General features: G+C 52.8%; 1 protein-coding gene across 1 annotated transcript in view; it reads right to left on the bottom strand.

The window, feature by feature from the left end:
* Positions 1–24,213, bottom strand: part of LOC126440396 (trichohyalin-like) — a 105,363-nt gene that overhangs the window by 5,003 nt on the left and 76,147 nt on the right. The window contains exon 3 of the mRNA XM_050090669.1: positions 13–4,911. Coding sequence (XP_049946626.1) covers positions 13–4,911 — 4,899 coding nt within the window. The remainder of the gene's footprint in view (positions 1–12; positions 4,912–24,213) is intronic.

Below are 24,213 nucleotides of genomic sequence, written 5' to 3'. Positions count from 1 at the left end.
TCTCCTCGTTGCCTTGTTCTCCTCGTTGCCTTGTTCTCCTCGTTGCCTTGTTCTCCTCGTTGCCTTGTTCTCCTCGTTGCCTTGTTCTCCTCGTTGCCTTGTTCTCCTCGTTGCCTTGTTCTCCTCGTTGCCTTGTTCTCCTCGTTGCCTTGTTCTCCTCGTTGCCTTGTTCTCCTCGTTGCCTTGTTCTCCTCGTTGCCTTGTTCTCCTCGTTGCCTTGTTCTCCTCGTTGCCTTGTTCTCCTCGTTGCCTTGTTCTCCTCGTTGCCTTGTTCTCCTCGTTGCCTTGTTCTCCTCGTTGCCTTGTTCTCCTCGTTGCCTTGTTCTCCTCGTTGCCTTGTTCTCCTCGTTGCCTTGTTCTCCTCGTTGCCTTGTTCTCCTCGTTGCCTTGTTCTCCTCGTTGCCTTGTTCTCCTCGTTGCCTTGTTCTCCTCGTTGCCTTGTTCTCCTCGTTGCCTTGTTCTCCTCGTTGCCTTGTTCTCCTCGTTGCCTTGTTCTCCTCGTTGCCTTGTTCTCCTCGTTGCCTTGTTCTCCTCGTTGCCTTGTTCTCCTCGTTGCCTTGTTCTCCTCGTTGCCTTGTTCTCCTCGTTGCCTTGTTCTCCTCGTTGCCTTGTTCTCCTCGTTGCCTTGTTCTCCTCGTTGCCTTGTTCTCCTCGTTGCCTTGTTCTCCTCGTTGCCTTGTTCTCCTCGTTGCCTTGTTCTCCTCGTTGCCTTGTTCTCCTCGTTGCCTTGTTCTCCTCGTTGCCTTGTTCTCCTCGTTGCCTTGTTCTCCTCGTTGCCTTGTTCTCCTCGTTGCCTTGTTCTCCTCGTTGCCTTGTTCTCCTCGTTGCCTTGTTCTCCTCGTTGCCTTGTTCTCCTCGTTGCCTTGTTCTCCTCGTTGCCTTGTTCTCCTCGTTGCCTTGTTCTCCTCGTTGCCTTGTTCTCCTCGTTGCCTTGTTCTCCTCGTTGCCTTGTTCTCCTCGTTGCCTTGTTCTCCTCGTTGCCTTGTTCTCCTCGTTGCCTTGTTCTCCTCGTTGCCTTGTTCTCCTCGTTGCCTTGTTCTCCTCGTTGCCTTGTTCTCCTCGTTGCCTTGTTCTCCTCGTTGCCTTGTTCTCCTCGTTGCCTTGTTCTCCTCGTTGCCTTGTTCTCCTCGTTGCCTTGTTCTCCTCGTTGCCTTGTTCTCCTCGTTGCCTTGTTCTCCTCGTTGCCTTGTTCTCCTCGTTGCCTTGTTCTCCTCGTTGCCTTGTTCTCCTCGTTGCCTTGTTCTCCTCGTTGCCTTGTTCTCCTCGTTGCCTTGTTCTCCTCGTTGCCTTGTTCTCCTCGTTGCCTTGTTCTCCTCGTTGCCTTGTTCTCCTCGTTGCCTTGTTCTCCTCGTTGCCTTGTTCTCCTCGTTGCCTTGTTCTCCTCGTTGCCTTGTTCTCCTCGTTGCCTTGTTCTCCTCGTTGCCTTGTTCTCCTCGTTGCCTTGTTCTCCTCGTTGCCTTGTTCTCCTCGTTGCCTTGTTCTCCTCGTTGCCTTGTTCTCCTCGTTGCCTTGTTCTCCTCGTTGCCTTGTTCTCCTCGTTGCCTTGTTCTCCTCGTTGCCTTGTTCTCCTCGTTGCCTTGTTCTCCTCGTTGCCTTGTTCTCCTCGTTGCCTTGTTCTCCTCGTTGCCTTGTTCTCCTCGTTGCCTTGTTCTCCTCGTTGCCTTGTTCTCCTCGTTGCCTTGTTCTCCTCGTTGCCTTGTTCTCCTCGTTGCCTTGTTCTCCTCGTTGCCTTGTTCTCCTCGTTGCCTTGTTCTCCTCGTTGCCTTGTTCTCCTCGTTGCCTTGTTCTCCTCGTTGCCTTGTTCTCCTCGTTGCCTTGTTCTCCTCGTTGCCTTGTTCTCCTCGTTGCCTTGTTCTCCTCGTTGCCTTGTTCTCCTCGTTGCCTTGTTCTCCTCGTTGCCTTGTTCTCCTCGTTGCCTTGTTCTCCTCGTTGCCTTGTTCTCCTCGTTGCCTTGTTCTCCTCGTTGCCTTGTTCTCCTCGTTGCCTTGTTCTCCTCGTTGCCTTGTTCTCCTCGTTGCCTTGTTCTCCTCGTTGCCTTGTTCTCCTCGTTGCCTTGTTCTCCTCGTTGCCTTGTTCTCCTCGTTGCCTTGTTCTCCTCGTTGCCTTGTTCTCCTCGTTGCCTTGTTCTCCTCGTTGCCTTGTTCTCCTCGTTGCCTTGTTCTCCTCGTTGCCTTGTTCTCCTCGTTGCCTTGTTCTCCTCGTTGCCTTGTTCTCCTCGTTGCCTTGTTCTCCTCGTTGCCTTGTTCTCCTCGTTGCCTTGTTCTCCTCGTTGCCTTGTTCTCCTCGTTGCCTTGTTCTCCTCGTTGCCTTGTTCTCCTCGTTGCCTTGTTCTCCTCGTTGCCTTGTTCTCCTCGTTGCCTTGTTCTCCTCGTTGCCTTGTTCTCCTCGTTGCCTTGTTCTCCTCGTTGCCTTGTTCTCCTCGTTGCCTTGTTCTCCTCGTTGCCTTGTTCTCCTCGTTGCCTTGTTCTCCTCGTTGCCTTGTTCTCCTCGTTGCCTTGTTCTCCTCGTTGCCTTGTTCTCCTCGTTGCCTTGTTCTCCTCGTTGCCTTGTTCTCCTCGTTGCCTTGTTCTCCTCGTTGCCTTGTTCTCCTCGTTGCCTTGTTCTCCTCGTTGCCTTGTTCTCCTCGTTGCCTTGTTCTCCTCGTTGCCTTGTTCTCCTCGTTGCCTTGTTCTCCTCGTTGCCTTGTTCTCCTCGTTGCCTTGTTCTCCTCGTTGCCTTGTTCTCCTCGTTGCCTTGTTCTCCTCGTTGCCTTGTTCTCCTCGTTGCCTTGTTCTCCTCGTTGCCTTGTTCTCCTCGTTGCCTTGTTCTCCTCGTTGCCTTGTTCTCCTCGTTGCCTTGTTCTCCTCGTTGCCTTGTTCTCCTCGTTGCCTTGTTCTCCTCGTTGCCTTGTTCTCCTCGTTGCCTTGTTCTCCTCGTTGCCTTGTTCTCCTCGTTGCCTTGTTCTCCTCGTTGCCTTGTTCTCCTCGTTGCCTTGTTCTCCTCGTTGCCTTGTTCTCCTCGTTGCCTTGTTCTCCTCGTTGCCTTGTTCTCCTCGTTGCCTTGTTCTCCTCGTTGCCTTGTTCTCCTCGTTGCCTTGTTCTCCTCGTTGCCTTGTTCTCCTCGTTGCCTTGTTCTCCTCGTTGCCTTGTTCTCCTCGTTGCCTTGTTCTCCTCGTTGCCTTGTTCTCCTCGTTGCCTTGTTCTCCTCGTTGCCTTGTTCTCCTCGTTGCCTTGTTCTCCTCGTTGCCTTGTTCTCCTCGTTGCCTTGTTCTCCTCGTTGCCTTGTTCTCCTCGTTGCCTTGTTCTCCTCGTTGCCTTGTTCTCCTCGTTGCCTTGTTCTCCTCGTTGCCTTGTTCTCCTCGTTGCCTTGTTCTCCTCGTTGCCTTGTTCTCCTCGTTGCCTTGTTCTCCTCGTTGCCTTGTTCTCCTCGTTGCCTTGTTCTCCTCGTTGCCTTGTTCTCCTCGTTGCCTTGTTCTCCTCGTTGCCTTGTTCTCCTCGTTGCCTTGTTCTCCTCGTTGCCTTGTTCTCCTCGTTGCCTTGTTCTCCTCGTTGCCTTGTTCTCCTCGTTGCCTTGTTCTCCTCGTTGCCTTGTTCTCCTCGTTGCCTTGTTCTCCTCGTTGCCTTGTTCTCCTCGTTGCCTTGTTCTCCTCGTTGCCTTGTTCTCCTCGTTGCCTTGTTCTCCTCGTTGCCTTGTTCTCCTCGTTGCCTTGTTCTCCTCGTTGCCTTGTTCTCCTCGTTGCCTTGTTCTCCTCGTTGCCTTGTTCTCCTCGTTGCCTTGTTCTCCTCGTTGCCTTGTTCTCCTCGTTGCCTTGTTCTCCTCGTTGCCTTGTTCTCCTCGTTGCCTTGTTCTCCTCGTTGCCTTGTTCTCCTCGTTGCCTTGTTCTCCTCGTTGCCTTGTTCTCCTCGTTGCCTTGTTCTCCTCGTTGCCTTGTTCTCCTCGTTGCCTTGTTCTCCTCGTTGCCTTGTTCTCCTCGTTGCCTTGTTCTCCTCGTTGCCTTGTTCTCCTCGTTGCCTTGTTCTCCTCGTTGCCTTGTTCTCCTCGTTGCCTTGTTCTCCTCGTTGCCTTGTTCTCCTCGTTGCCTTGTTCTCCTCGTTGCCTTGTTCTCCTCGTTGCCTTGTTCTCCTCGTTGCCTTGTTCTCCTCGTTGCCTTGTTCTCCTCGTTGCCTTGTTCTCCTCGTTGCCTTGTTCTCCTCGTTGCCTTGTTCTCCTCGTTGCCTTGTTCTCCTCGTTGCCTTGTTCTCCTCGTTGCCTTGTTCTCCTCGTTGCCTTGTTCTCCTCGTTGCCTTGTTCTCCTCGTTGCCTTGTTCTCCTCGTTGCCTTGTTCTCCTCGTTGCCTTGTTCTCCTCGTTGCCTTGTTCTCCTCGTTGCCTCCTTCTCCTCGTTGCCTCCTTCTCCTCGTTGCCTCCTTCTCCTCGTTGCCTCCTTCTCCTCGTTGCCTCCTTCTCCTCGTTGCCTCCTTCTCCTCGTTGCCTCCTTCTCCTCGTTGCCTCCTTCTCCTCGTTGCCTCCTTCTCCTCGTTGCCTCCTTCTCCTCGTTGCCTCCTTCTCCTCGTTGCCTCCTTCTCCTCGTTGCCTCCTTCTCCTCGTTGCCTCCTTCTCCTCGTTGCCTCCTTCTCCTCGTTGCCTCCTTCTCCTCGTTGCCTCCTTCTCCTCGTTGCCTCCTTCTCCTCGTTGCCTCCTTCTCCTCGTTGCCTTCTTCTCCTCGTTGCCTTCTTCTCCTCGTTGCCTTCTTCTCCTCGTTGCCTTCTTCTCCTCGTTGCCTTCTTCTCCTCGTTGCCTTCTTCTCCTCGTTGCCTTGTTCTCCTCGTTGCCTTGTTCTCCTCGTTGCCTTGTTCTCCTCGTCGCCTTGTTCTCCTCGTCGCCTTGTTCTCCTCGTCGCCCTGTTCTCCTCGTCGCCCTGTTCTCCTCGTTGCCTCGTTCTCCTCGTCGCCTCCTCCTCCCCCCCCAGGGGGTCCACAACTCTTTCGTGGATACGTGCGTGGCGAGCACGGGGCCCCGAGCCATTGCAGCCTTCTTTCTCTCCCGGGCTGCATTTCATTTCCTTTCCTTTCCCTTCCCCTCCTTTCCCCTCCATACCCCTTTCCCCTCGCCCTCTCCTCTCTCTCTATTGGTGTCCTTGCTTATGTTGGCCCCCGCTATCCTCCTGGTTCTGTTGGTTCTACACTCCGGCTTTTTTTGCGTATTCATCTTTTGGCGTTCCTTGGTCCCCCTCTGGGGTTTGACCTCCATTCCAAAATTTCTCTTCCGTAGTGTGAGCCATTTGGGGAAGAGCACCTTACCTAGTGTCTCCGACGTGTGCCCTCATAGTACATTCCACCTTTTCTTTTACGTCGTTGTCTGATGCTAGGGTGCATAGCCAGCACGGTAGCCAGCCCGTGTGGTGGGGTCGCTATGTACCCTTTTGGTTGAGCCCCCTGAACACACAGGGATCACACTTCTGATACCTGAGCTGTGACCTCCTCATGCATGCCTTGGAGGGGTGCTCGTCATCCTGGAGCATCGGAACTCCCGGCAATGGCCGCCGCGCCAGACGGCCCTTGCTGTGGCTGGGTGGCGCCCGTGAGGAGAGCCCCTGATCGGAGTGGGTGGTATCAGGGCGGACGCTATGCAGATGAAACGCATACGGGTCCCAAACTCTGGCCGCTCTTCTGCGGCCGTCTCTCTGCGTGGTACTGATTCCTCAAGTGCTGCTTCTCTTGCCCCTTCGGCCTTCCCTTCCGTGGCTACCCCCTGGGAGGAGGGTCAGGCCCGTCGTCTAGGGGCAAAACCTTTCCCCCGATATCTAGTTTGCACCAGGACTGATGGAGAGACTTTCACCAGTGTCAAACCTTTATTCTTTGTGGAACACATTGAAGACAAGTTCGGCGAAGTGGACTCCCTGAGCAAGATGCGGTCGGGTTCGTTACTGATAAAAACTGCTTCGGCTGCCCAATCTGCGGCCCTTCGTGCCTGTACCCATCTTGGCACAATTCCCGTGTCCATTACCCCTCACCAGTCTCTAAATATGGTACAAGGTGTGATTTTTCACAGAGACCTCATCCTTCAAACTGATGAGGAACTTCGGGACAATCTCGGACGGCGGGGTGTTCACTTTGTTCGGCGTGTTCAGAAGGGTCCTAAAGATAATCGTATTGATACTAGTGCCTTTATCCTGGCCTTTGAAGGGGATACCCTTCCTGAGAAAGTTAAGATTATGGTCTATCGCTGTGATGTGAAGCCGTACATCCCACCTCCTATGCGGTGTTTTAAGTGCTTGCGTTTTGGCCACATGTCTTCTCGCTGTACCCAGGACCCTCTCTGTGGTGACTGTGGACGTCCACTCCATGAGGGGAGTCCCTGTGTTCCCCCTCCTGTATGTGTAAATTGTCGTGGTAGTCATTCTCCTCGTTCAGCAGATTGCCCCGTCTATAAGAAAGAAAAAAAGATACAGGAGTATAAGTCTCTTGATCGTTTAAGCTACACAGAGGCCCGTAAGAAATACGCACGATTGCACCCTGTGTCCATGACATCTAGTTACGCCTTGGTTACATCTTCATCCCTTCCTCCCCCTTCCTTACCCCCATCCCGGACCCCTCTCCTTCCCCCCTCCCCTGCGGCTCCCACACCTTCTCCTCTGGGCGCTGCTCCCCCTCCCCAGCTGGAGAAGTGTCCCACTCCTTCGGCGTCTGCCGGTCAAGGGCGCCTCTCCCGGGATGCCCCTTCCCGGCACCTTCCAGGTCAAAGGTCTGCTGCAGCGCGGCGACCGCGAGAGCCGCGGTCTATCGGCCCCCCGGTCGCCCGGTCTCTTCCTGTTCCTGATCTTGCTGCAGCTGGCTCCATTATGCCACACAGCCCTCCTCGATCTCAGCCTGAAAAGAAGAAGAAACATAAGTCCCGGGACAAAGAGCCTCTGGTGTCACCAGAGGTCCCTTCCCCGGCTTCACAACCGGATTCTGACCTGTCGTTTATGGATGTCGCCCCCTCCTTGTCGGTGACGGGTGGGGACCCGGCGGTATGACTGGATTTAGCGTGTTCAGCCCTCATTTCAACCATCGTTCTGTGGTTCTCCAGTGGAATTGTAATGGCTACTATCGTCACCTTCCGGAATTGAAATCCCTTCTTTCATCCTACTCAGCAGCTTGTGTGGTTCTCCAGGAATCTCATTTTACTGATGCTCACTCACCGACCCTCCGTGGGTTCCGTGTTTTCTGTCGAAATCGGGTCGGACCCTTGCGGGCTTCTGGTGGCGTTTGTACGTGGGTTCGTACAGACATTGCTAGCACGTGGATTCCTCTCCACACTACATTGGAAGCGGTTGCTGTTAGGGTCCACTTAGACTCTGCAGTCACAGTATGCAATCTTTATCTTCCTCCTGACAGGACTCTTACACCTGCTGCCTTAACCACCCTTCTTCAGCAACTTCCTCCTCCCTTCCTCCTCCTTGGGGATTTTAATGCTCATCATCCTTTGTGGGGCAGTGCCTTTCCATCTAGACGAGGTCTTCTTATAGACCAATTTATTGCAGACCACGACCTATGCCTTCTTAATTATGGCTCCCCTACTCATTTCAGTGCTGGTCATGGTACCTTTTCTGCCATTGATCTTTCTCTTTCTTCTCCCTCTCTCCTCCCTTCATTACACTGGTCGCCACACGACGACCTTTGTGATAGTGACCATTTCCCGTTGATTATCACGCTCCCTTCCCGCTCCCCGATGGACAGGTTACCTCGTTGGTCTTTCCACCGCGCCGATTGGCCTCTATATACTGCACAGGTCGAGTTTTCTCCCTCTTTGTTGGGTTGTATTGATGACGTCCTACGTGACGTGTCTGCCGCGATTGTTCGCGCTGCTAACCTTGCTGTCCCGCGCTCATCTGGACAATTTCGTCGTCGGCAAGTCCCGTGGTGGAGTACGGCCATTGCCATTGCCATCCGTGATCGCCGTCGAGCTTTGCAACACTTTAAGAGGCACCCATCTGTAGCCAGCCTTTCTACCTTTAAGCGCCTTCGCGCTAAAGCCCGTTATTTAATTAAACAGAGCAAACGGATATGTTGGGAACGATTCGTTTCTTCCCTTGGTTCCACTGTCCCTCTGTCACGGGTATGGGCTACACTTCGCTCTCTCCAAGGTTGCCATCGGCAGTCCACCCTCCCAGGCCTTCACCTCCCAGATGGCATTTGTACGGACCCATTAGTTCTCGCAGAACATCTTGCGACCCATTTTGCAGTGGCATCAGCGTCGGCCTCCTATCCAGCTGCTTTCCTTCATCAAAAACAGCAGGCTGAAGCTGTCACCTTATGTTTCACCACTTGTGAGTCAGAATCTTACAACGAACCTTTCACTGAATGGGAATTTCTTTCTGCTCTATCTTCTCATGATACGGCCCCTGGCCCAGATTCCATTCATAACCAGCTGCTTCAACATCTCAGTGCTCCACAACGGCACCATCTTCTTCGGGTGTTTAACCGTATCTGGCTCCAGGGTGACTTCCCTTCTCAGTGGAGGGATAGCATTGTGGTTCCTGTCCTTAAGCCTGGTCAGAACCCCCTATCTGTTGACAGCTATCGGCCAATTAGTTTGACCAATGTTGGTTGTAAGTTACTTGAACGGCTGGTAGCCCGTCGGCTCACTTGGGTCCTCGAATCTCGGGATCTATTGTCCCCTTACCAGTGTGGCTTTCGAGAGGGACGATCTCCAATCGATCATTCGCTTCGCTTGGAATCCGCAGTTCGGCAGGCTTTTTCCCAGCGCCGCCATTTGGTTGCAGTGTTTTTTGACCTTCGCAAGGCCTATGACACGGCCTGGCGCCATCACATCTTACTAACCCTTCATCAGTGGGGTCTTCGGGGCCCACTCCCGATTTTTATCCGCCAGTTCCTGATCCATCGGTCATTCAGAGTTCGAGTTGGTACTGCTTTTAGTTCTCCACGGACCCAGGAGACGGGCATCCCACAGGGTTCTGTCTTGAGTGTCCTTCTTTTCCTCATTGCTATCGATGGACTTGTGGCCTCTGTCGGTCCCTTGGTCGCCCCTGCCCTGTATGTGGATGATTTCTGCATTTGGGTTAGTTCCTCCTCGATGCCATCTGCAGAACGGCAGCTCCAGGTGGCTATACGGCGTGCCTCTGCATGGACCCTCTCACACGGGTTTCAATTCTCTCCTTTAAAATCGCGGGTGGTCCACTTCTGTCGCCGTACTACGGTCCACCCTGATCCAGAGCTCTATCTCGCTGCACAAAGATTGCCTGTGGTTCCACAGTTTCGTTTCCTAGGTCTTCTTTTCGACAACAAGCTCACTTGGCTGCCCCATATCAGACTCCTGAAGGTAGGATGTTTCCGAAAACTCAATGTCCTTCGCTTCCTTGCCCACTCCTCTTGGGGTGCGGACTGTTCCCTCCTCCTCCGTCTTTATCGTGCTCTAGTTCTGTCACGTTTGGACTATGGTTGTCAAGTTTATGGTTCAGCTGCTCCTTCCACGCTGCACGTGCTGGATCCAGTCCACCATCGTGGTATCCGTTTGGCCACCGGTGCATTCCCTACGAGCCCTGTTGATAGTCTCTTGGTTGAAGCTGGGATCCCCCCCCTTTCTGTTCGGCGGTCCCAGCTTCTGGTGTCTTATGCCCTTACTATCCGTTCTTCTCCCGCTCATCCTTCCTATTCTATCCTATTCCCAGACCATGGACGTCGCCCGCCTGACTCCCGCCCTCGGGCGGGTTTATCGGTTGGGCTGCGCCTTGCGTCTCTTACCCGTGATTTTCGGCTTCCTTCTTTGTCCTGTCTTCCTCGCTCCCTCCCCTCCACCCCTCCTTGGTTAGTTCCTCGGCCTCGCATTCGGATGGATCTCCGCCGCGGTCCGAAAGATTCCATCCCCCCAGTGGTGTTCCGTTCCTTTTTCCGCCAAATTTTATGGGAGTTTCGGGATGCTGTTGTTTTTTACACTGATGGCTCTAAATCTGCTGATCATGTTGGGTATGCCTTCACGTCCTTTGTTGGAACGGAAAATCATCTACTGCCACCCTCATATGGGGTGTTTACTGCGGAATTGATGGCAATTTCCCGGGCCCTTACCTTTATTAAACACTCCCAACACAACCGCGTTTTGTTATGTACGGACTCGTTGAGTGGCCTTGTTGCTATTGACCGGTGTTTTTCGCGCCATCCCTTGGTCTCTGCCATCCATGACCATCTCGCTGATCTTCACCGTGTTGCTTGTTCCATTGATTTCCTATGGGTCCCGGGCCATGTGGGTATCCCGGGTAATGAGCTCGCTGATCGTTTGGCTGGGGGAGCAGTTACTTACCCCCCGTTTTCTGTAACCCCTCCTGCAGCGGATTTACGGCTTCACATCAAATCCCACTTTGCACAGTCATGGGCCAATTCTTGGGAGGCTACTCCACTGTCTAATAAACTTCGTGCCATTAAGGTGAATCCAGGCCCATGGCGTTCTTCCTTTAGCCTCTCCTGCAAGGACTCGACCACACTGTGTCGTCTCCGCATTGGCCATACCAGGCTGACCCATGGTTTCCTTTTGCGTGATGAGCCACCCCCACTATGTGGTTGTGGAGCCTTCCAGTCAGTGGCCCACATTTTGGTTGAATGCCCCCTTCTTTTGGCTCTGCGTGCTAAGTACAGACTCCCCCACACTTTACCTTTGATGTTGGCTGACGATTCCCGGATGGTCTCTCTGGTTCTAGGTTTACTCCGGGAGAGTGGTTTTTATTCTCAGTTTTAAAGTTTTTAATCTCCCTCTGGTGTTGGGGCGGGGCGGTGAGTGTTTGGGTGTCTCCCACTGTAGGCAGTGTTCAGAGATTCCCGATTCACCTCCCTGACCGGAATCCTCTTTTCTTTCCCTTTTACTCTGTTTTTACCCCTTCTTTTTAAGGCTTGGTTAGTTTTTCTATTCCCATCCGTACTTTCTGCATTATAGCAGTTGTACCTTTTAAGACACAGGTGGTCTTGCCTATGCTGCTTCAGCATAGTGTTGGGTCCGTTCTCTTGCCAACTTCCTTCATTTGTTTTTACTAATGACAACGTGACTGCCCTTTTACGTTTCCCCTTTTTCTGTTTTATTTTTCTGACTATACTGAGATGTCCCGTTAGCAGAATGGAGTCTATTTGCAACAAGGGACTGATGACCTTGCTGTTTGGTCCCTTTAACCTCAAACAACCAACCAACCAACCAACCAAGCCTTCTCCTCCCCGTTGCCTTCTCCTCCCCGTTGCCTTCTCCTCCCCGTTGCCTTCTCCTCCCCGTTGCCTTCTCCTCCCCCTCCCCGTTGCCTCGGCGTTTGAGACAGTCTGTCCTCTCTCTCCCTCTCTCTCTTCTTTCTCCTCTTCTTCCTGCCTCCCTCCCTGTGCGTGCCTGAAATCCGACCCATGCATTCACACGCGTAGCCGGTGACAGGGTAATGCGTAATTCCCCGCCCTGGGTAGACATGTAAGGCACGCACGTTCCCCCTGGTAAAAGCCAGGCCCAGGGAGTGGTGATTGCCTGAGCTGATACCTTCTGACTATTCCAATTGGTCCCTCCGTCTGTTTCTCGGGAGGTGTGACCTGAGGTGTAAACATTCACCTAAGGCGGGAGTGCCCTCTGAGAGTGTCCCCACAAGGAAGAAGCGCGCCATCGGAGACGCTGGCAATCGTGGGGGATTCCTCTGCAATGGATTTCACTACATCTCTCTCGACTTCTGCCCAAAAACGGAAACTTGACCAGCCACCAGTGACAAAAGTACTACCACCTGCCCCACAGTTCCTCGTCGTTTCTCGATCTGAGGACGGAAAGGATTTTTCTTCCATCAACCCTTTCGTTATCCAGAAGGGCGTAGATATCATAGCCGAATCTGTCAAATCTTTTACCAGGTTGCGTAATGGTACCTTATTACTAGAAACTGAGAGCGCTTTTCAGGCACAAAAACTGCTTCGGGCCACACTCCTGTACACGTTTCCTGTCCGGGTGGAGCATCACCGAACTTTGGATTCGTCTCGTGGTGTGGTCTATACTAGATCCCTCGACGGATTGACTGACGAGGAGATTCAATCTTTCCTCGCTGAGCAGGGCGTGACGGCTGTCCATAGGGTCATGAAAAATGTCAACAATGACCTTGTACCGACCCAGACACTTTTCTTGACCTTTGATAGTGTTAAGCTGCCATCGCGCATCAAGGCGGGCTACGAGGTTATTTCTGTTCGCCCGTATCCCGACACCTACGCGCTGCTACCAGTGTCAGCGTTTCAATCACACTCGACAATCTTGTTCCAATGCGGCTAAATGTGTCACTTGTGGCAGGGATGCCCATGAGGGTGACTGTCCACCTCCGTCTCCTCGTTGTGTGAACTGTCAGGGTGACCATGCCGCATCCTCCCGCGACTGTCCTGTCTATAAGGAAGAACGCTGTATCCAAGAAATTCGGGTCAAAGAGAAAGTGTCCACCTCGGCTGCTCGCAAGCTATTGGGTAGTAGGAAGCCCACGCTGCTCCCAGCGGGGAAATACAGAACTGTCCTCGCCTCTCCTCGGACTAACAGGGAGGTGGCAACCCAGACATGCGATCTGACCTTCAGCACCACGGTCGTCCGTTCGGCCAGTGCTAAGATCGCGCGGTCGTCGTCTCCTCTTCCTCCAATCACCCCACAGACACAAGCCCCTTCATCATCTTCTGCTAAGACGAAGACCCAGAAGTCAGATGCATGGGCCTTCAAGAAGGAACCGTCCCGTGCAGACTTCCTACGTACCTCGACCTCCCAGCCATCGACCAGTACTTCCACCAAGCGACCTTCAAAGATGGCTCATAGGACGCAGAGTTCTCCTTCTCCGCCACGGCGCATTTCTTCTCCTGCGCCACCCAGCGGTTGCCGCCCCAGGCCGTCATCCGTTTCGCCTGGCCGCACCGCTGGTAACCGAACATCTGGCCGTTCACCGGCGGAGGAAGCTCCCCCTCCCGGCCATCTTACCAAGATGGCCGATGACCCTATAGACCCAATGGACGATGACTGTCCGCCTACTGATAGCGGGGGCAGTGCTCGCTCGAAGCCAGACCCTCAGCGGCCTTCGAGGTGACCCCTTCTTTCATCTTCCTTTTCTTCTTACGATGCCACTTATTCACTGGAATATTCGCAGCATTCGCTCCAATCGAGAGGACTTGAAGTTGCTGCTCCGCTTGCACCGTCCGCTCGTCGTAGCCCTCCAGGAAATGAAGCTGCGCCCATGCGACCCAATTGCCTTGGCACACTACACCTCTGTGCGTTTTGACCTACCCCCTGTGGTAGGTATTCCGGCTCATGGAGGGGTTATATTGCTAGTCTGGGATGATATTTACTATGATCCCATCACATTGCACACCGGCCTGCAGGCAGTTGCCATCCGCATTACTCTCCCCAATTTTACATTTTCCGTTTGTACTATCTACACTCCATCGTCTTCTGCCATTACCAGGGCAGACATGATGCAGCTTATTGCTCAGCTACCTGCCCCATTTTTGTTAACTGGAGACTTCAATGCCCACCATCCCCTTTGGGGCTCTCCAGCAGCCTGCCCGAGGGGCTCCCTGTTAGCAGACCTTTTCAACCAGCTGAATCTTGTCTGCCTCAGTACTGGCGCCCCTACTTTTGTTTCGGATACAAGTCACACCTATTCCCATTTAGACCTCTCTATATGTACTACCCAACTTGCACGCTGGTTTGAGTGGTATGCACTTTCTGATACATATTCGAGCGACCTTTTCCCGTGTGTTATCCATCTCCTGCAGCATACCCCCTCCCTGTGCTCATCTACTTGGAACATCTCCAAAGCAGACTGGGGGCTCTTCTCTTCCAGGGTGACCTTTCAGGATCAAACCTTCACAAGCTGCGATCGTCAGGTCGCACACCTCACGGAAGTCATTCTCACTGCGGCTGAATATTCCATCCCTCACCCTACTTCTTCTCCACGTCGCGTACCGGTCCCCTGGTGAACCGCAGCATGTAGAGACGCTTTACATGCTCGTCGACGTGCTTTACGCACCTTTAAACGTCACCCTACAGTGGCGAATTGTATCACTTATAAACGATTACGTGCACAGTGTCGTCGTATTATTAAAGAAAGCAAGAAATCCAGCTGGGCTGCTTTCACAAGCACTTTCAACAGTTTTACTCCTTCTGTTGTCTGGGGTAGCCTGTGCCAGCTATCTGGCACTAAGGACCACTCACCAGTTTCTGGCTTGACGGTCGCGAATGACGTCCTTGTGGCCCCGAAGGATATCTCCAAAGCCTTCGGCAGCTTTTTCGCAGAGGTTTCGAGCTCCGCTCATTACCACCCTGCCTTCCTGCCCCGCAAACAGGCAGAGGCGGCTAGGCCACCTAACTTCCGCTCCTCGAATCGTGAAAGTTATAATGCCCCATTCACCATTCGGGAACTCGAAAACGCACTTGGCCGATCACGGTCCTCAGGTCCAGGGCCTGATTCTATTCATATTCTGATGCAGAAGAACCTTTCTCCTGCGGGTAAAGGTTTTCTTCTTCGTGCTTACAATCGTATCTGGAGTGAGGGACATGTTCCCACATACTGGCGCGAGTCTATTGTTGTCCCGATTCCTAAGCCAGGGAAGGACAAGCACTTGCCTTCCAGTTATCGACCCATCTCGCTTACCAGCTGTGTCTGTAAAGTGATGGAGCGAACGGTTAACTCCCGTTTGGTTTGGCTGCTCGAGTCTCGACGCCTACTTACCAATGTACAATGTGGATTTCGTAGGTGCCGCTCTGCTGTTGACCATCTGGTTACCTTGTCGACCTTCATTATGAATAACTTCTTGCGGAAGCGCCCAACCGCGGCTGTGTTCTTTGATTTGGAGAAGGCTTACGACACCGGTTGGAGGGCGGGCATTCCCCGCACCATGCATACATGCGGCCTTCGCGGTCGCCTCCCTCTTTTTATTCGTTCCTTTTTAATGGATCGACAGTTCAGGGTACGTGTGGGTTCTGTCCTGTCACACCTTTCGCCAGGAGAATGGGGTGCCACAGGGCTCAGTTTTGAGCGTCGCTCTCTCCGCCATAGCGATCAATCAATAATGGATTGCCTCCCAGCTGATGTATCAGGCTCCCTTTTCGTGGACGATTTTACCATCTGTTGCAGCGCGCAGCGTACGTGTTTCCTGGAGCGCTGTCTTCAGCGTTCACTTGACCGTCTTTACTCCTGGAGTGTCGCCAATGGCTTCCGTTTTTCTGCCGAGAAGACGGTCTGTATTAACTTCTGGCGCTACAACGAGTTTCTCCCACCGTCCTTACAACTCGGTCCCATTGCTCTCCCATTCGTGGAGACAACAAAATTTTTAGGTCTTACATTTGACAGGAAACTTATTTGGTCTCCACATGCGTCATATTTGGCTGCCCGTTGTACCCGTTCTCTAAATGTCCTCCGTGTTCTCAGTGGTATGTCGTGGGGAGCGGATCGAACCGTCATACTTCGCCTATATCGGTCGATCGTCCGCTCCAAGCTGGATTATTGGAGCTTCGTATACTCCTCTGCACGGCCATCCATCTTACGCCGCCTCAACTCCATACAACATCGGGGTTTACGACTTGCGATCGGAGCGTTTTATACTAGTCCCGTCGAGAGTCTTCATGCTGACGCTGGTGAGTTGCCACTCACCTACCGGGGCGATATACTGCTTTGTCGCTATGCCTGTCGGCTACTGGCAATGCCCGACCACCCGTCTTTTCGTTCCTTTTTTAATGACTTTCTCGACAGTCAATACGGGTTGTTTGTCTCTGCCCTGCTACCCCCTGGAGTTCGCTTTCGTCGCCTCCTTCAACACCTTAATTTTTCACTCCCTGCAACCTTTCGAGTGGGCGAGAGCCACACGCCACCTTGGCTCCAGGCTCAGGTTCGCATCCACCTTGACCACTGCTCGCTCCCGAAGGAGGTTACCCTCGGTTCAGTCTACCAATCCCGTTTTGTCGGACTTCATTCGAAGTTCATTAATATGACCTTCATTTATACAGATGACTCTAAGACCAATGACGGGGTCGGGTGTTCTTTTATTGTCGGGGCACAAAGTTTCAAATACTGGCTCCATGGCCATTGTTCGGTATTCAAAGCTGAGCTCTTTGCCCTCTACCAGGCTGTTCTTTACATCTGCCGCCAACGCCATTCTGCTTATGTCATCTGCTCCGATTCCCTGAGCGCTATCCAGAGCCTCAGTGATCCCTACCCGGTGCACCCTTTCGTGCACCGCATCCAACGCTTTCTTCAGCAGCTGGTGGACGTCGGTTCTCCGGTTAGCTTTGTGGGTTCCTGGCCATGTCGGTATCCCTGGGAACGAAGCTGCCGATGCCGCGGCCAAGGCTGTGGTCCTCCAGCCTCGGACAGCTTCTTGTTGTGTCCCTTTGTCAGATTGTAGCAGGGTCATTTGTCGGCGCATTTTATCGCTGTGGCATGCCGATAGGGCTGCACTTACAGACAAGCAGCTTCGGGCCTTGAAACCTCTTCCTGTGGCTTGGACGTCCTCCTCACGCCCTTCTCGGCGGGAGGAGGTAGTTTTGGCCCGGTTACGAATTGGACACTGCCGGTTCACCCATCGCCATCTGCCGATGGCTGTGCCAGCGCCGTTCTGCCCATGTGGGCAATTGCTGACGGTCCGCCACATTTTAACGTCCTGTCCGGATTTTAACACCCTGCGTCTTGATCTTGGCCTGCCATGTACTGTAGAAGCCATTTTAGCAGATGACCGACGAGCAGCTGTTCGCGTTCTGCATTTTATAATTTGACAACCCTCTCAAAGGACGTTTGATTATGCTATTTTCTTTTTTTTAATCCTATGACTCAGTCTGTCTTTTATCGTGTTTTCCGTTTCGTTGCTGTTTTAAACTTGTGACTCGTGGTGCATTCCTAACATCGTCTGGGCGCTAATGACAGTTGAAGTTGTGCGCCATAAAACCACAAAAATAAAATCTGCACTTACGATCATGGACTTTCCATGGCACCCAAAATCCAGCATGGTAGCCAGCCCGTTGTGGTGGGGTCGTCATGTACCCTCTAGGTTGTAGCCCCCCTGACAACACAGGGATCGTACTGCCGATACCTGAGCTGCACCCTCCCCACGTCAGCCAAGGAGTAGATGCCCGTCTCCTTTGGGCATCAGGACTCCCGGCAACGGTCATCCTGCCAGGTGGTCCTTGCTGTGTCTGGGTGGCGCCCTTGGGAAGAGCCCCTGGTCGGAGTGGATGGCATCGGGCAGACGTTTCGCAGATGAAACGTCAAGATGTATCAGGTCACTCTGCAGCTGAGTCTTCTAAAAAGAAAGGTACTGTCTCTAGTTCTGGTTCTCCTGCCCTTTCCCCCTTGGCCACTTCCTGGGAGGAAGGACAGGCCCGCCGGCTTGGGGCGAAGTACTTCCCCCGCTATTTGGTCTGTTCTCGGACAGATGGGGGGACGTTCGTCACCTCCAAGCCCATGTTCTTTGTCCAGCACATCGAGGACGTCTTCGGGGAAATCGAGGCTCTCAGTAAAATGCGTTCGGGGTCCGTTCTTATAAAGACCACCTCCACCACACAGCCGGCAGTGCTCCAGGCGTGCGACAGACTAGGGGACATCCCAATGTCCATTGTCCTGCATCTGGCACTGAATAGGATGCATGGGGTTATTTTTCAACGGGACCTCCTGCTGCAATCTGTTGAGGAGCTCAGGGCAAACCTGGAGCGCCGAGGCGTGCATTTCGTCCGGCGAGTCCAGCGCAGCCCCAAAGACCGTCACATCGACACTGGGGCCTTTATCCTCGCCTTCGAGGGGACCTTCTCCCGGAGAAGGTAAAGGTGATGTGCTACCGGTGCGACGTGCGACCTATGTGCTGCTTTCGGTGTTTGCGCTTTGGGCACATGTCGTCACGGTGTGAGGCTGGACCCCTTTTTGGCGATTGTGGACGTCCTCTTCGTGAGGAACATACAAGCACCCCACCACCTCGGTGCGTTAATTGTCCTGGCATTCACTCGCCTAGATCTTTAGACTGCCCCGTGTATCAGATGGAGAAGAAGACTCAAGAATTAAAAATTTTGGATCATCTCTTATTCTGAGGCCAGGAAGAAGTATGACAGCCTCCATCCCATGATGTTGACAAGATCGTTTGTCCCCCCCCCCCCCCCCCCCCCCCCCGGGGATCCACAGCTCTTTTGTGGATACGTGCGTAGCGAGCACGGGGCCCCGAGCTAATGTGGCCTTCCTTCCTTTCCGGGCTGCATACCTTCCCTTTCCGCATCCTTCCCCATCCCCTGTCTTGGCCCCCCCTCCCCTCACCTCTGGCTCTTTCCTTCCCTTCCCTTTCTCCCCCTCTGGGAGTATGGTTTGTGCCTACGTCTGGAGACGGACGCTTGTCAATGTACCGCATTCTTCGCCTTCCTCGCTTGTATGTCTTCATCCTTCCTTTGTCCTTCTCTTTTCCTCACCTCTTCTCTTCACCCTTTTCTCCGCTGCGGCGTTTGAGACACCCTCTTTTCGTTTCCCTTTCTCTTTCTTCCTCCCTGTGCGTGTCTGAAGGCCGACCCACGCACTTCCATGCGTAGCCGGTGACGGGGTTACGCGTAATTCCCCGCCCCAGGTACACAGGTAGGACACGTACGTACCCCCTGGTAACGGCCAGGCCCAGCGAGGAGTGATTACCCGAGCTGATACCTTCTGAAAGTGCCGATTGGTCCCTCCGTCCGTTTGTCGGGAGGTGTGACCTGAGGTGTGAACAATCACCTAAGGCGGGAGTGCCCTCAGGGAGGGCCCTCACAAGGGAGGAGCGCGCCATCGGAGAGGCCAGTAATCATGGGGGATTCTTCCGCAATGGTTTCCTCACCTTCCACTATGCCTGTCACAAACGTAAGTTCACTGAGTCTCAGCCACAGTCAGTTCTTCCATCGTTGCCACAGTTCCTTGTTGTTTCTCGGTCTGACGAAGGTCACGACTCTTCCACGGTGAACCCTTTCATTATTCAGAAAGGTGTCGACGCAATTGCAGGTCCTGTAAAGTCTTGTTCCAGATTACGGAATGGCACCCTGTTGTTAGAAACAGTCAGTGCCCTCCAGGCACAAAAATTGCTGCGTACCTCACTACTACATACCTTCCCTGTCCGGGTGGAACCGCACCGTACTTTAAATTCCTTGCGTGGAGTCGTTTATACACGCTCCCTCGATGGCTTGTCTGATGAAGAAATTCAGCACTACCTGTCTGAACAGGGCGTAACGGCTGTTCGTGGGGTTATGAAGAGGGTTGACACAAACATCATTCCAACCCGCACTGTCTTCTAGACATTTGACAAAGTTCAACTCCCATCGAAAATCAAAGCAGGCTATGAGATAATTTCCGTTCGCCCTTACGTCCCAAACCCTACGGGTTGCTATCGGTGTCAGCGGTTCAATCACACCAGCCAGTCCGGTTCCAATCCGGCCAAATGTGTTACGTGTGGCAAGGATGCCCATCAGGGTGCTTGCCCACCCCCATCCCCTCGCTGCATCAACTGTATGGGTGACCACGCTGCTTCCTCTCGAGATTGTCCCGTTTTTAAGGACGAAAAGCTCATCCAGGAAATCAGAGTAAAGGAAAAGGTGTCGACCTTTGCTGCTCGAAAATTATTCGCCAGTCGACAGCCCACCGTGCCTCAGAAAGGAAAATACTGCACTGTCCTTGCTTCTCCTCGGCCAACAAATGAGGCGGCCACGCAGACTTGCGACGTCACCTTTAGTGCCACGGTCGTCAGATAGGCCAGCGCAAAGATCGCCCGTTCAACCTCCCCGCTTTCGCCTGCCCACTCAATGGCTCACCCTTCGTCGGGTTCTGCTAAATCTCGAGCCCAAAAGTCAGACACGAAGTCTTCGAAAAAATAGCATACTCGTGAAGAGCTTTTACGTACCGCAACTTCACAACCATCGGTTCCTCCTTCATCTAAACATCATACTTCCAAGAAGGCTACAAAGAAACCCAGTTCCTCTCCTTCTCCGCCGAGGCGTGTCCCATCTACAGCACCACCTGGCGGAAATCGCCCTCGGCCATCTTCTGTGTCGCTGATGCGCACTGCTGGTGGCTGGTCAACCGGCCGATCGCTGGTGGCAGGAGCTGCTCCTGACCAACCTATGGATCTGGATCTTCTGCCTTCGGCTGAATGCCATTCCATGCTGTCGGTCGCAAGCTCTGAGCAGTCGTTGAGTTGACAGCGATCTTGGTCACGTTCTTCCATTTTCTGTTCACCCTATGTCCATTATCCACTGGAATATCCGCGGCATTCGATCCAATCGGGATGAATTGTCGATCCTCTTACGATCCTACTCGCTGGTCATCTTCTGTCTTCAGGAAACAAAGCTGCGTCCCCATGACCGCTTTGTTCTCCCTCATTTTCAGTCCGTCTGATATGACCTCCCCTCTGTTGAAGGCACACCAGCACATGGACTCATGATTCTTCTCCATGATACTCTCCATTATCACCCAATCCCCTTAAACAGTTCCTTCCAAGCTGTCGCCGTCCATCTTTCTCTTTCTGGATACACGTTCTCTCTTTGTACTGTATACATTCCATCGTCCACACCAATGGCACGAGCTGATCTCCTTCATCTTCTTGGTCACCTTCCACCCCCCTATTTGCTGGTTGGAGACTTCAGTGCCCAAAACCCGCTTTGCGGATCTCCACATCCTTGTCCACGTGGCTCCCTATTGCTAGACGTCTTCCACCAAGCGGATCTAGTTTGCCTCAACACTGGGGTCCCCACATTTTTGTCTGCCTCAAAGACAAATTTATCTAATTTGGATCTTGCCATCGGTACTGTTCCGCTAGCTCGGCGCTTCGAATGGTTCGCCCTTGATGATACACACTCGAGTGACCACTTTCCATGTGTCCTAAGACTGCAGCCTCAACTGCCATATATGCGCCCGTGACGCTGGAAGTTTGCCCAAGCCGATTGGACACTTCTTTCTTCTCTAGCGACATTAGATGACCGTCGCTTTCCCAGCGTCGTCGATGAGGTCACACATATTACCGATGTTATTCTTACAGCTGCGGAATGTTCAATACCACGCACCTCCGAACTGCCCCGGCGCCACCCAGTTCCTTGGTGGAACGAGGCATGCCGCGACGCAATTCGTGAGCGGCAACGTACTCTTCACATTTTCCGTCACCATCCGACTTTGGCTAACTGTATCCGCTATAAGCAGCTCCGTGCGCGATGCCTTCGCGTCATCCGCGATAGCAAGAAGGCAAGCTGGAAATTCTTTATTAGCTCATTTAACACCTTCACTCCGTCCTCGGAAGTTTGGAGTCGGCTTCGACGGTTCTCAGGCGCGCCTAGTTTCTCCCCAGTCTCTGGGCTCACTGTCGCGCATGATACCTTAGTGGAACCCGTCGCAATTTCTAATTCATTGGGTCAGCACTTTGCAGAGATTTCGGGCTCTTCCAATTACCCGCCAGCATTTCTCCCGAAGAAACGTGCAGCGGAAGTGCGGCATCTTGCTTTCTCCTCTCAAAATCACGAAAGCTACAATACTGTTTTCTCCATGCGGGAACTCTCCAACATGCCCTCTCTTCTTCTCGCTCCTCCGCCCCAGGACCGGATGGTATCCATGTCCAAATGTTGCTGCATTTATCCACCCATAGTCTGGGTTTCCTCCTTCGCCTTTATAATCGAATTTGGACCGACAGTACTTTTCCCAGACAATGGCGGGAAGCTATCGTCGTTCCCGTTCCGAAACCTGGAGAGGACAAACATCTCCCCTCTAGCTATCGCCCCATTTCTCTCACCAGTAGTATCTGTAAGGTTTTAGAGCGTATGGTAAATTACCGTTTAGCTTGGTGGCTGGAATCCCGCAGTCCTTTAACACCTGCCCAATGCGGATTCCGAAAGCATCGTTCTGCAGTTGACCATCTTGTTGCTCTCTCCACTTATATCATGAACAATTTTCTCCGGAAACGCCGAACGGTAGCAATATTTTTTGATCTGGAGAGAGCATACGATACCTGTTGGAGGACAGGCATCCTCCGCACACTGTTCTCTTGGGGCTTTCGAGGCCGGCTGCCCCTTTTTCTTCGCGAATTTATGGCAGAGCGCACGTTTAGGGTGCGGGTGAACACTACTCTCTCCCGTACTTTCTCCCAAGAAAACGGGGTACCCCAGGGCTCCGTACTGAGTGTTGTACTTTTTGCCATCGCCATAAATCCAATTATGGATTGTCTCCTTCCTGATGTCTCGGGCTCCCTCTTTGTGGACGATTTTGCGATCTACTACAGCTCTCAACGGACCAGCCTTCTTGAAAGACGTCTTCAAGGATGTCTCGATCGCCTCCACTCGTGGAGCATCGAAACCGGCTCCCGTTTCTCACCCAGTAAGACCGTTTGTGTTAATTTTTGGCGACGAAAGAAGTTTCTTCCTACCTCCTTACATCTAGGTCCTGTCAACCTTCCGTTTTCCGACGTCGCTAAATTCTTGGGTCTTCTGTTTGACAGAAAACTGTGCTGGTCCTCCCATGTTTACTATCTTTCTGGCTCGCTGTCTGCGATCCCTCAACACCCTCCGTGTCCTGAATGGTACCTCCTGGGGAGCGGACCGAGTGGTCCTACTCCGCCTCTATCGCGCCTTAGTGTGCTCGAAATTGGATTATGGAAGCATAGTCTACTCCTCTGCTCGGCCGTCTATTCTTCGGCGTCTCGACTCTATCCACCACCGTGGTTTACGTTTAGTGTGTGGAGCTTTTTACACCAGCCCTGTGTGAAAGCCTTTATGCTGAGACTGCTGAACCTCCGCTGTCCAATCGGTGGGCAGTCCTTCTGAGTCATTATGCTAGCCATCTGTCTTCCATGCCTGCTAATCCAGCCCATGACCTTTTTTTCGATGCCTCCTTTGATGTAGGGTATGCAGGCCGCTCCTCCTCCCTACTAACCCCGGGAGTCAGCTTCCGTCAACTGCTCCATTCTCTTTCCTTCCGCTTTCCTAAAACCTTCTTGACAACTTGGGGTACAGCACCGCCTTGGCTCTGTCCCTGGATCTACTTGCTCCGTGACCTTTGTCAATTTCCCAAGGATGGTACCCCTACACTTGTTTACCGTCGGGCATTTGCTGCTCTATGTGCACAAATGCGCTACGCCACATTTATTTACACCGACGGCTCGAAAACATCGTTAGGTGTAGGGAGTGCCTATATTGTTGGCGACACCCCAAATCACTTTCGGCTTCCCGACCAGTGTTCGGTTTATACTGCGGAGCTTTACGCTGTTCTTCCGGCTGTCCACTACATCCGCCGCCATCAGCGGATACAGTACGTAATCTGCTCATATTCTCTTAGCTCTCTGAGTCTCCAAGCTCTTTACCCTGTGCACCCTCTGGTCAACCGGATTCAGGACTGTCTGCGCTTGCTCCACCTGGGGGACGTCTCGGTGGCGTTCCTCTGGCTCCTGGGACACGCTGGTATCTGTGGGAATGAGGCGGCCGATATAGCGGCCAAGGCTGCAGTCTCTCTTCCCGGCCAGCTATTCAGTCACTTCCCTTCACCGATCTACGGAGCGGTTTATGTCGCCAAGTTGCTCATTTATGGCATGCGCATTGGTCAACACTTCCCCATAATAAATTGCGGGAAGTGAAAGCCCTTCCTTGCGCTTGGACCTCTTCCTCCCGAACGCGTCGTCGGGAGGAGGTAATTTTAGCTAGACTCCGGATAGGGCACTGTCTTTTTAACCATCGACATCTTTTAAGCGGCGATCCTCCCCCACTCTGTCCCCACTGCTCTCAGCTGTGAACGGTCAGACACCTTTTAATTGAATGCCCCTATTTTAATCCGTTACGCTCCCGTCTACAGCTATCGCCTGATCTATCGTCGATTTTAGCAGATGACACGCGCTCAGCCGACCGCGTTCTCCAGTTTATTAGTGACAGTGAAATGACGTCAGTCATTTGAAGCTTTTTTTGGGGACAACCAACCCCTTTCTGTAGTGGATTTTTAAGCATTCCTTCTGCTTTTAGTTTCTCAAATTTTATGACTTTGTTCCCATTGCTGCTGGTTTTAAATTTCGGTTTTTTCCTGTTTCTTAAGTCACGGGCTGGGCGCTAATGACCATAGAAGTTTTGCGCCCTAAAACCACAAACAAAAAAAAAAAAAAAAAAGAAAATCGTTTGCCTCAGTCGTGTCCCCTCCTTCCACAGTATCCTCACCCCTATCCTGTCCCCCCTCCACCTCCTCCCCACATCTGGGGTCTATGCCTGTGTCCCAAATCCCTCCCTTCCAAATCCTCTTCCCCGACGCCCCCCCCTGCCTCCTGAGAAGCAATCCTCCTCT

This window comes from Schistocerca serialis, unplaced genomic scaffold, assembly GCF_023864345.2.
Source record: "Schistocerca serialis cubense isolate TAMUIC-IGC-003099 unplaced genomic scaffold, iqSchSeri2.2 HiC_scaffold_1363, whole genome shotgun sequence".
Lineage (NCBI taxonomy): Eukaryota > Metazoa > Arthropoda > Insecta > Orthoptera > Acrididae > Schistocerca > Schistocerca serialis.
The sequence above is the reverse complement of the archived record's forward strand: the minus strand, read 5'-3'. Positions and strand labels throughout refer to the sequence as shown.